Source organism: Lissotriton helveticus, chromosome 4_1, assembly GCF_964261635.1.
Source record: "Lissotriton helveticus chromosome 4_1, aLisHel1.1, whole genome shotgun sequence".
Lineage (NCBI taxonomy): Eukaryota > Metazoa > Chordata > Amphibia > Caudata > Salamandridae > Lissotriton > Lissotriton helveticus.
This window is the reverse complement of record NC_136063.1, coordinates 211702246-211714860: the sequence shown is the minus strand read 5'-3', so window position 1 is coordinate 211714860 and position 12615 is coordinate 211702246. Positions and strand designations below refer to the sequence as shown.

The following is a 12615-nucleotide window of genomic DNA, read 5'->3' as shown; positions in this document are numbered from 1 at the left end:
TGTCATGGTGATGATGACCCCTAAAGGTCATCAAAGGGGGGACTGAGAGAGCACAAGATTGAAAAAAAAATGTATAAGTACGCCATATTTACAAGCACGTAGTTAGTTAACATGTACTTTGCACCAGAGTGTTTATATTTAGAAGTGAAATACACCGAGTGTCTTATATTCAGTGGTGAAATGCATAGAATGTTTAAGTAGAGTAACAATAATCATAACTGTGTGAGACTAATGTAGAAATGTTTGGGATGAATATGAAAACCTCACGTTCTCATGTTACAGGAATAATGTAAGAGTTGAATGTAACTCTAAAACCCAGTATTTTGTGTAGGCCTCATGGCAATTCACAAGCAAATCTAAACGTGCTGCTAAAATAATGTGAGACAAGGTTGACATGGTTCTTTCAAAATTTACTATTGAACTTAGGGTTAAAAGTATATGCTTTATAGATGTGTTATTTTAGAAACGCATGCTAGTTAAGAATGTTTGCTGTTTAAATCAAGTTAACGTTTTAAGAGTGCAGGAACCTGCTGCATGTAAATCAAGTAGGCCAGAGCAGATAATGTCATGTAGTTTAAATCGTCATGTGCTCGTTAGAAGAGAGGTCGTGAGGTGTCCAGTATGAAGCTCTGAGAGTGTTTTATGGCCTAAGATATGGTGAAGTCTGGAATTTGAGGCCCACTGCAGGACGAGCGGTATGCAGGTGCGAGGGTCCTAATCAGCTCGAATGAAAGGGACTTTGTTCAGTGGCGCCTTGCGCAGGCCTGTAGGAGTTTCCAGGAATTTCAGGGGGTATCAGCGCACGGAAGAAGAAGCCTGGGAGCCAAGGTCAACTATAACGAGGGTCTTCAAGAGTACCATCATGGAGTTTGCCGCGGAAAGATGTACCACGTGAGGGGCGTCCCAAGGGGCGTTTCTATTGGAAATGTGATTTGATATTAGGGAAAGTGACCCGGGAGGAGAGCAGAGCAGATGATTTTGGGAGCCTAAGGAAGCGGATGGGTAGGCAGATAGGCTGATCAGGAGAGACCCATTATCAGAGAAGAGACAAAGAGAAGTGCGTGATCTTCTTAGGAAATCACCACGGCTGACACCTAGAGGGTTAAGATCTTGCTAAGCAGGGATGTCATTTAGTGTAGTGTAGGGACAGACTAACCTTAATTTTCTTTTCTGTAATGACTTTGAGGTTGCAACTTGTATCCATTTTAGCAACCCTGATGGTATTCGAACTTGTACTTATTATTTTGTTCTTCAGACTCAGACTATTCAAGAAGTTCATGTTCATAGTGATACCGATATACCTTTTGAATCTCATCTTGAGAAGTTTGTATCTTCAGTTATCTTTGACTTTATATTAAATCTTTAAAACTTAATTTTGGTCAGTGCTCATTTAGAGTGGTGTAAGTTCTTAAATTGATTGTTTACTTCGAGATTACCTTTTACTCAAGACAGGTACCAACGATTCAGTCGACAGGAAAAGGGATTTGGTAAGATAATTAGTAACCAGTAATCCCGCGTTAGCAGATGTTTGTTGAACACTATATGAATCTTTTATGGTGGAAGTGCCAATCCCGGGTAATGAATGTGATGTTTAAATAGAGATCTGGCGCAGTGCAGAATCCATACCTGCCAAGCAAATGGCGGCTTCCTGGGTTTTTTGTTTATGTTTCATGCCTAGTGTGATGAAATAAGGAGCAAAACTATCGGCTCATCTAGCAGGATAATGCATCTCACTAATGCTCTTAGCTCTAGATGCATTGTGTTATGTATGTTCTGTTATGTGTAATTGTATATCAAAAGTAAGACCAAATCAATAGTTCCAGGCGGCATCAATCTAGCGGTAATGATATGTTTTGTATGTGAAGAGAGAAGTTTATCCGCATCTTAAATATTGAGAGTCATCAAGGCATCTAAGACTCAAATATGAAGGTACGACAGAGGGAAGCCTGAGCAGACTACCAAAAAGGCAATGGATACATTTGCATTTAGAAGCGGCACAATCAGAAAAGACCCCTCTTTGGGTCCGAGACAACTTCAACCAGTGACTGTATGGAGAAGGCTCATTCATCACTTGATATGCTCATCTGGCATCAAGAATGAAGACTTTAGAGGCTATCATCTATTTCAGTCAAATAACAGATGTCATGCAGAAACACCACATCTGGTCTGGAGCTTAGTCCATCTAAACACGCAGGCGGCTATTTACAGCTGAGGAGCCGTGATGGATTAACCAAGATGTGGAAATCTCTATATGCTAAGCATCTTAAGTGAAGGATTGAAAAGGAATTGGAATGGGGTCTGCAGATCCTAGTAACCGGTCAAGGTATGTGAATCCAGAAGACTCTTGAATGTATGAAACACTCAAGGCGGGATCACTGAAGGTGAAATTATATAAGTGAGCCGTTTAAAAAAATATATATGAATAGACTCCATGTATAATTCATAAGGAGGAAAAGCCCAACACTAGCATCAGTCAGTCTGGTAAACTCTATGTCATGTGCAAGATATACACAAGAACCAGTAATATATGGGGAGGATGGAGAAGGTGGTGGAAGGGGATGAAGGCCATGTGATGATTCCCCTATCAATCTACTCGCTGTGCACAGCTGACCCATAGGATGAGTTCATGGACTGGGGTCAGGGTGTTCATGGGAGGTCCTACAGGACATAAATCTGTAGATGGAATAGGTGCCAACAAAGGGTTTCCCCACCCGGTTCAAAGTGCAATCACTGATAGGTGAGTTGTCAGTGGAACACCACACCATTATTTGCAAACACCCATTTATAATTCTGTATATGTTGTCTAGATTCTGTCTCAACACGTTTTTGCAGCCCTTTGTTCTATTACAACCATCCTGGATATTCTGCCTTCGTAAAAAATGTATACATACTCCCAAGGTATTCATTTTCCTCTGTCAAATTCCCTTTCTTCCTTTCTGATTTTAGTTCTTGCATCTCTTTTTATATTATTTCGGTTGTAGGCTTTGCACATTCTTATTAGCTCCCCTAAAGAGCCATACATGTTAGTATAGATGCATGTATTTATTATGTCTTCATGCATTCATTTATGTAGTTGTTTACTTTTATTTATTAATATAAGTTACAAATACGGCATTGTAAAAATGCTACTTGTATTTTATTTTTTAAATGTCCCTCATGTTTTAGTATTGCTTGGATTGCTGGGTGTTTGCAGAGATCTCGGGTTTGGCACCTCGTTTTATATGTTTAAAATAATGCCATTAAACCCGTTTCACTTGTATGTGCTATTGTAAATAAAGGGACAAGCTAGTTGATGTTTTGTTGCATTAGCATCCCTTTCCTTTAGTGCACTGCACATATGAATGTCTGCTCTCATGCCTCAATTCGCTTGGGAAATATGGACATATTATACATTTTTAATGCTGTTTCCCAATATGTTCCTGTAATTCTCATAAGGCACAGGCATACTGGAAAGCAAAACAGTCCTAGGTTGTCTTGCAAGTTTCAAGTCTGCAAGCGGCTATATTAAACTAACAATGGGGCAATGAAGCATTACTGCAGTGCTTAATTAAAAAAAAAAAAAAAATCCTTTAAATATAGTAAGTGTAGGGGGCAAATGTTGAATTAGAAGGTAGAAGGCCATCACCGGCACATCTGCCTGCAAGGGCTGCTGAACACCAAGGCTGCCTTGTCTTGATTCCACCTCGTTTCCCTTTCTTCCACCACTGTACACTTCCCGCTCTTTATTTAACACACTCATGCGGGTTCTTTTCATCTCTCTTTCTCCCTTTTGCCACTCCTTTCCTTTTTTTCTCCTCTTCCATCTATCTCCCTTCTCTACTTTTCTCTCTCTTGTTCTGGGCTAGAGTCTGATGATTATAAAGAGATCCCAGTCCCCAAACATGTGTGTTAGTGCCCACCGCATGCAATCACTGGCAGACGTTAGGTACTGGGGCCTCATTTATGAGGCCCCTTGCGCCATTGGAACGCCACTTTTTGTGACGTTCTGTGGCGCAGAAGGCTTCGTGGTATTTATCAGGCAGCACTCAGCCACTTTATTTGGCTTAATGCTGCCTGATAAATATCAGTCCCTTTAACGCAGTGTTCTGCTATAAAGGGGCGTACACTGGGTGCTGCTGGGGCTTTCCCAGCAACATCCATGGCCTTTTAACTCTGCCCCAGATTTACGAGAAATCGTAAATCTAAGGCAGTGCCAAAATCTCCCATGGGGAGTCGTAAGGGAGGCGCAACGGGGAGAAATATATTTATTTCTCCTTGTTTTTCCTTTTTCTATGATTGCTGCATCCCCACAATGCAGGTACCCTTGCACCATTGTGCGCCGGCGCAGGGGAAAAGGACAGGTATGAACCATATCTTATAGATACAGCGCATTCCTGCCCTTTTCTTTTGCCGTAGGGAAGCTCAGCAGGAAGGCCTCCTGCGCTTTCGTACGGCAAAACCTCATCAATGAGGCCCTACATGTCTCATTTCTATAAAGTCTTCATAGAAGTCAATTTCTTTGAATGATGCACATTTTCTAGAGGTTGTAGGAGTAACACTTAGAAATGAGTTTGTCTCAAAACTAAAGACGCGGAGACGCCACAGGTTGCCACCGCTGTGTGTGAAAAGCTCGACTTACCTGCTCTTTGCACCTGCGTCCTTCCTCCATCCCAGACCAATGCAAAAAATATCAGAACTAGATGTAGCCGGCAACTCCCAGAATGCACCATGTCTCTCGCCCCCTTTCTTCCACACTTGAAAATGAGTCACCGATGCATCCAACTGTCTGGAGAAATTAGAGAAAAAAACAATGAAATTAGAGGAAAAAAACAATGTAATAGAATGTACTGTCTCATAAGTATTCTTAAACTTGTTTAACAAGACTTTTTCTGGAACAGTTAAGATACAAAGATAATCCCTGCAGTAGCACCGTTTTGCTGTCCCTCTCACCCACTGCACCTGACACACCTCTTTCCCCTATCATAATCAAGGGCATCGATTGCTTGCTAATTATTGTGATGCTATTTATGTTACACTCCATACATATACATATACCAACAGTTACATACATATAAAGCATATATAGTAGATTGGGGTGCACAGCAACATTTGCTATGGTGAAATTGTTTTGCTGCTACAGCAAAAATGATTTTCTTGTGTGTTTCGACTGTAATTCTAAGTAAGAATAGCTGTGGTGAACATGAATAAACTACAGCATTAAGAAAAACGCCAAATACATTTTTTATTTACCTAAAAAGGTTGGACATCATTGAAGCAATATGTGAAATAAACAGTGTATTAAATAAACTAGTGACGCCTGTTCTCTTACTTTGACGTCGGTGCACTTACATACTTATGTAAGGGGTATCCACCCCAGTGCATACCCCTCTGTAACCTTACATATATTCCAGTAGAATACGATAGTGGAGGTCGCAGTCTAATCAATTGAAAGAGTCTCTTCCTTGGTTTAGTATACAGTAAACATGGATGGGGAAATGTGAAGACACTTATGGACAGATTTATATTCTGGAAAAGGGGATATACGCCATTGGCTTGGGGGAGGACTTTATGTCCGCCAGCCCTTGAATACTCCGCCTGCCAGATTTATAAATGACAGCCAAGAAGACAGTCATTTATAAAAGCATTGGCAGGAACTGCTGTCGTGGGGATTCCTGTCAATGCATTTTACTGTTCCTTGCAGTGCTGAGTCAGAAGGACTATCAAAATGAAAATCCCGAAAAGGGATTTTGTTTTTGTAAATAAAAAAAGTAATGCTCCCCTTGCCAATGGAAGCTTCTCCCATGACGGGTGGAGCATTAAAATGTATTTACTGTTCTTTACCAGTAGGTGTTGGCTACCAGTTGAAACATTAAACTGGGTTGATGGACATGTAGGGCCTCATTTAGGAGAAATGACACATCTCTGCGTGAAAGCATCGATGCGTCACTTCTCAGTGCGCACTCCTTGCAACGTACCTGATGTGTCATATTTAATGTATGACACATCATGTCACAAGGAGTTACAGATACGTCAGTATTTCTGTCGTATCTGTAAGCGCAAAAGTGACGCATTGCTGGAGTGTGTCACAAAAGTGACGCTACTCCAGCAATGTGAAAGGGCCTGCGTCAGTTTTACTCCTGCTGTGAGGCAGGTGCAAGATTTGGACGCAACGGCGTCCTACAAGTGACGCAGTGAAATCTCATAGATTTCACTGCGTCACTTCTACAAGGATTTTTGCGGGGGAACGCCCCCCTGCATACATTATGCCTGACGCAGGTATAATGTAGCGCAGGGGTTTACAAAGTGACGCAGCTGCTTAGATGCATCACTTTGTAAATAGTGCGCAACAGGAGGCATGATTTACACCGCCGATGCGTCACAAAAAGTGACGCATGGGAAGCGCAAAAGTGATACAAGGCCTCGTAAATGAGGCCCGTAGTCTTGTCTCCGATGACCCTTTGCTTCCGAGGGCCGTTGGCGGGGGTCAATCACAGTGGAGATAAAGTAGTCTCTGCCATGAATAACCCATGGTGGCTGCTTTGGTGACTCTAGATAACCTTGGGCCGATCGCACGTCCCCGTAAAGGCGACAATACATTCGGATGTCAGAGACTATTTGGATCATTTGGGGTCCTAACGGCAGACCCCTGGAGGTTGAGCGTATGGACTTTTTGGATTGGTGGATCATTACTAATATTAATACTTTTTTCTCTGTGCTTTCCTTTTCACCCATACCGTTCTTCTACAAGTGTATTAACCAGACAATCCACCTCCCATACAAAGCATGCTTAAGTCAAGATTTTATCAGGCAGAAGAATCCAGCGATAACCACGGTTACTGCGGCTTTCTTTATCGCTCCGTGGTTCCAGGGCCGCGTTGTTAACACCCCAATGTTGTATTTGCTACTTTTTACATGTTGTTTTTCATAGGAACGCCTATTTTGCATCTCATTAGCAATGTATATCGCTAACATGAGAAGCGTTACCAAAACGGCAGCTATCATGCACTAATACATGTTAGTGACACCTTGATGATTATGCAATAGGAAAATCGCAGATTTTCCAACAATAAGTGCCGGAAATGTGGTGATACAACTGTTGATAATATGACCCTATATCTTTCTACATAGTTCCAAATTTCCATTTACAAAACCTTGGATAGCTTTGGTATAAAGTGTGGACTAATTCGACACTGTACGTGGCATCCAGGGCCCTATCACATTCCATACAAATGAAATATGATGTCCCGTCCCACTCTCCCAAAATATCACAATTGAACTAAACAGGTGGTGAATAGGAGCACACAATCGTGTGTTAACCTTTCTGTCAATATCAGTCATTATTCTGTTCCACCTGAATAAAGATCAAAATAATACCTTACTAGTGTTTTCCTCTAATTGTCTGCTTATTACAAATCCTGAATCATGATGGCAACAGATTACACATTTTACAAGAGTCATGAACTAACCCACAGCGAGGACCTCCCAGAGATCAGAGGGGGGAGTGAATATAGGTCTTGCAAAGATAAGCTTATCCGCTGCTGGCTGGAGCCGTCAAAACATGCCGAGAAAACGCCTGTCTTAATGGGTCTGGTCTTCAAAACCCAGCCTGTAAAGTACATTCTTTGCCATCGCCTGCCATTTCCTGAAAGATCATTAAGCAGTTGTAGTCTGAGCCCTGGCCAATTACAGACAAGATGCAATAAGTATTCCATGACACATGATCAGACAGTCAAAACATGTGAATTGTATATGAAAAGGATGCACAGGATTGTGGTATGTTTGGATTTAAAGTTATTCAGCACAGTTTTTTTGAATTATAAATCTGGCTGTTTTGCATATTTCAAAGTATTGGTAAATTGCATCAGATGTGTTCCCATGTGAAGGAGAGAAGTGAAATGTTTTACATCCTACAGCATAAGATAATGGCACGCGGGGTAAAAGCCCGCGTTGTAATGTCATACAACCCCTAGTTTCCATACTGAGAATGTGGGTCTTATTACCGCTGCCCCGGAAAATGATCCAGTACCTCTACCACGCGCTGATCCTGACAATGTAGATCCTGGTAACTAATTGGCAGTTCGCGTCAGAGTCACTGGCTGATGAAAGATGGCAGTATGATGGATTATTGGGAGGTGGATGAATATGTGAATTGAATGAATAATGGATGGAATGGTGAAAGGGTGGATAGAAGGATGGTGGATGGACATTTGAAAGGATGGATAGATCGGTAAAAGGGGAGATGGATACAGACTGATTACTTGGAACTCACTACACATTGATGAATCAGTCATGTAGTAGTGTAGGTTGCATTATTTCGGTCCTGATGCATTGCCATTAGATCCATTGTGGACTAGACGAAGCAAGAAACATGTTGACCGCACATTTTTAGAAAACGATCACAACTGCTCTTTAGGAGCATTGAATCCCACATGAGCAGCACTGTTGTTAATTAGGTTAGTGAGCTTCACCAGTAAAGTTTCCTCAAACCTAGCATCACTAGACCTATTTTAAATCACTCTTTCTCTCCACACTACACATTCCAAACACCCCACATACCCACACCTCATCATACAGCAAAATTAAAAGATCTCTGGCAAAGAGCCCCTTCGCGGGTGCCCGTCGGGCATTGCAGCACCGGCCCAACAAGGAGCATGTCCAGATGATGAAGCATGACACCTTTCGGGGTGTGTGAGGGCACTTGCTCCTATCGGAGCTTACTCCACTGACCTGACAAACCACTAGTCCTCAATCTTTCATTTCACCTACCTTTGTCAAGGAACTGCACACTCTTATATTTAAGCTATCATATCCCTAATGAAGTCGCAGGAAGTGGCCCCATATGACCTTTTACCCACTATCACCATAAAATGGTATGTCTCAACCTTTCACTCGGATGCCATCACAGGAAGTAACATCACTTACGGTAATAACAAGGCAATACGTGCAAATTGATAACAAAACACACAGAAATCACAAAAGCAGCTAAATTTAAATTTTAGTTGCCACCAATATTTTAACTAGTATGCTACCTGGATCTGGTAGAGGAATAGATACCATTTATGCAGGTACAATCATATGCCAGAGGTCGCCATAAGGAATTACAGCCTAAAAAATGCCCAGGCACAAATACTGTAGGCGTAGGCATTCAGCAACATTGCTCTCCTGTCCGTACCAAAATATGTCTACAAATTAAGAAATTCATAGCACAAATATCATTTGAAAATTTTAATCAGTGGACTATGCTAATCTGAATATGATGCCATAGCAATACAAAATAATTTTTCAAAAATGGTATATAGAAAACCCATCTAATAAAGGAGAAGTGTAGAAGTGTGGCTCAATATGTGGAGAAGTGTGGCTCAATGGTTAGAGTGGCAGACCCTGATGCAGAGGTCTGTCCCGGGACCAGGGTTCAAATCCCGCCTTGGCGGGTCTTGGGCTCAATTTCCTTGGACCTGATAATTCTCGCCTCGGTGCCTATTCTAATCATGGGTCCAACTCTGGGCAATAGCTTGCTTAATGTCCACAACGGCCCCAACAGTGCTGGGTAGCCTGGCTTCACCTTGGGGGTACACAGGAGTGGACATTTCACAGGGAAAAGCCAGGAAGGGTTCCACAGCAATATGTGTACAGCGCCAGGACACCCCAGTTGGGGTATGAGTGTGCTTTATAAGTACAAATTTCATTTCATTTCATAAAGGATAGAGTAAATGGTATTTAGTCCTAAGGAACCACCACCAGCTGCATAAGGCCCTTTTAGTTCTTATGTAATGATGAAAGATAATCCTTTAAGAAGCAGAACACTTGGATGCACAAACACAACTTCCACTGCACACAGTAAACACTTTTAGCCACAGTCCCCTGCCTCTAGTGTCCCCTGACTCAAGTGCCATCTTCCTCTCCCCATTCTCAGCCCTAGCCTCCAATGACTGCTGTCAGATCCTCCAGTGCCAAGTCTTCAGTGACTGCAATTTCATGCTGATATTCTGATGTAGCAAACTCTAGCTTACATATGTATCATCATTATCAGCCTGCCTGTGCTTAAGAGAGCCCATTCTTTTTAGGTCTGACATTAGCCAAGATCTTTTGATTTAAGTAAAATTGTATATATAATATACTACTATGAGTTTGCAGTCCTCTCTCTCTATCCATTGGTTTGTTCTACTGTCATTCACATTTCTCCCCCTCCCACTACAGCCTGGGGCATTGATTCAGCCCATTTCATCTATTATATAACTGCAATGTGAGTGATGGCATTCTGCCTTTCACAAAGAGCACAACGGCACATAAAGAAGCTCCAGTCAGTACTAGTGACTATCACGACAATTTTTTCCATTTCATACCCAAAAAATGTTCATGTTTTTGTTTAGTATTAGATAAGGTACAGCAGTTTCCACAACAATCTTATATAAATACCATGGCAAAACTAAACAAAGCATCGACAAAGCTAAAAAAAACTGCCAACCAATGCCAGACAGTTTAGCTTTGCCAATACTTGTTTTATTTGGGTGCATTCTCCTGGGATGAACCAGATTAACTCAAAGCGGATGTGACATAGGGCAGATCTGGACCCCGTTCATGACTCTAGAACAGCGTTTCCCAAACTGTGGTCCGCGGACCCCCAGGGGTCCGTGAGACATTCCCAGGGGGTCCGCAGGACTCAAGTGCGTGTTGTAGTGAAAAAATAAACACCCATGCGTCCTCACAGCACACAAGAGCTGTGACACAGAAGGCAGAAGGGCACAAAAAATTGAGTGGAACGGAGGGCAGAAAGGCACAAAAAACAAGTGGAAAAGAGGGCAGAAGGGCACAAAAAACGAGTGGCACAGAGGGTAGAAGGGCACAAAAAACTAGGGGAAAACGAGTGGAACAGAGGGCAGAAAGGCACAAGAAACGAGTGGATCAGAGGGCAGAAGGGCACAAAAAAACTAGGGAAAACGAGTGGAACAGAGGGCAGAAAGGCACAAAAAACCAGTGGAACAGAGGGCAGACAGACACAAAAAACGAGGGAAAAATGAGTGACACAGAGGGCAGAAAGGCACAAAAAATGAGGGGAAAACGAGTGGAACAGAGGGCAGAAAGGCACAAAAAAATGAGTGGAATAGAGTGCAGAAGGGCACAAAAAATGAGGAGAAAACATGTGGAACAGAGGTCAGAAAGGCAGAAAAAACGAGTGGAACAGAGGGCAGAAGGGCACAAAAAACTAGGGGAAAACGAAGTGGAACAGAGGGCAGAAAGGCAGAAAAAACGAGGGAAAAACAAGTGGCACAGAGGGCAGAAAGGCACAAAAAATTAGTGGAACAGAGGGCAGAAAGGCACAATAAACGAGGGAAAAACGATTGGAACAGAAGGCAAAAGGGGCACAAAAATTAGGGTAAAACGAGTGGCACAGAGGGCAGACGGGCACAAAAAACGAATGGCAAAATACAGAATTCAGAAATATAGGGGCAGCTAAGAACAGAAGGCAGAATGGGCAGAGAGGCACGGGGGCAGCGAGGGGAACAGAAGGGAAAACCGGGCAGAGACACGGGGCAGCAAGGGGCACAGAAGGAAAGACCGGGCAGAGAGAGCACGGGGACAGCGAGGGGAACAGAGGGAAGAAAAAGGGTCACGGACCACGTACAGGCAGCGGGGGAAGACAGACAACAGCAGTCACAGACACAACAATGAAAATACAGGCAATACAATAAAAGCAATACAACTTTGAAAGGCACATGTGTTTAGGTTACTGTTACTTGGCAGGCAGGTAAAAATAGATGCAGCCAGGATCAGCAGTAGGATGTCAGTGCTGCTGTCTGATTGCTAATTTTCCACAAGCCCTTGGGTACCACTAAATAATACATTGCTGTATGCATACATGTCCATGCCAATAGACCCAATTTAGGCTGTCTCCCTCTTGAAATTTCCTCTGCTTCAAAAGGTGTTTTTAAAAAGAAATTAAAATTGTACAAATTGCTAGGGGGTCCCCGGCTTCCAGTAGTGATTCAGTGGGGGTCCTCAGGAGTCAAAAGTTTGGGAACCACTGCTCTAGAAGATAGGACAGATTACATGGTAATCATATCATCCTGGAGAGAACAACCCACGGGTCCTAGATTATGAATATGGATTTCCTAGAGAACTTACCAATACTTCTCATTCTTCTTGTTCTCCTCTAGTTTTCTTTCTCTCTGATTCACCTCCATGTGTTTTCAGACCTTGCCCTCTTTCTACCTTGGTGTCTGCCTCCCATGCTGTGACACTCACACCTCTCTTGACCTGTTGTTATGCTCAGCCTTCTCGGTCTCTCATCCCAACTCCCTACCATACCCTCTCTTCCGATCATCATGCTTATTTCCCTTCTCTATGCCAGCCATCCCTGGGTTACCTGTCTGCCTGTTTGCCTCTCTCTTTCTTTCTCTCTCCCTTATCAGTGTCTCCATCTCCTTTTTATATTTGTCACCTGCCTCCCCTTCTCTCAGCACTCTGTTTTCTCAACTGTCTGTCCTTTTTGTTACCCCTCCTAAAGCTGTCTATCTCATTGTTGCTGTCTCTTTCTTACCCCTCCAGTCCAGTGCTTAATTTTAGCAAGTGGTTTTTGGTGCTCAGCACCATCACTTTATTGTGCACACCATCTCTAGTGGTAGTCCACCACATGGT

The 12615-nt window shown here is 42.7% G+C and overlaps 1 protein-coding gene across 1 annotated transcript in view; it reads right to left on the bottom strand.

Moving 5' to 3' along the window:
- COL22A1 (collagen type XXII alpha 1 chain) overlaps positions 1–12615 on the bottom strand; it is a 1057215-nt gene that overhangs the window by 909808 nt on the left and 134792 nt on the right. The window contains exon 2 of the mRNA XM_078686128.1: positions 4619–4765. Within this exon, the coding sequence (XP_078542254.1) occupies positions 4619–4709 (91 nt within the window). The 5' untranslated portion in view covers positions 4710–4765. The remainder of the gene's footprint in view (positions 1–4618; positions 4766–12615) is intronic.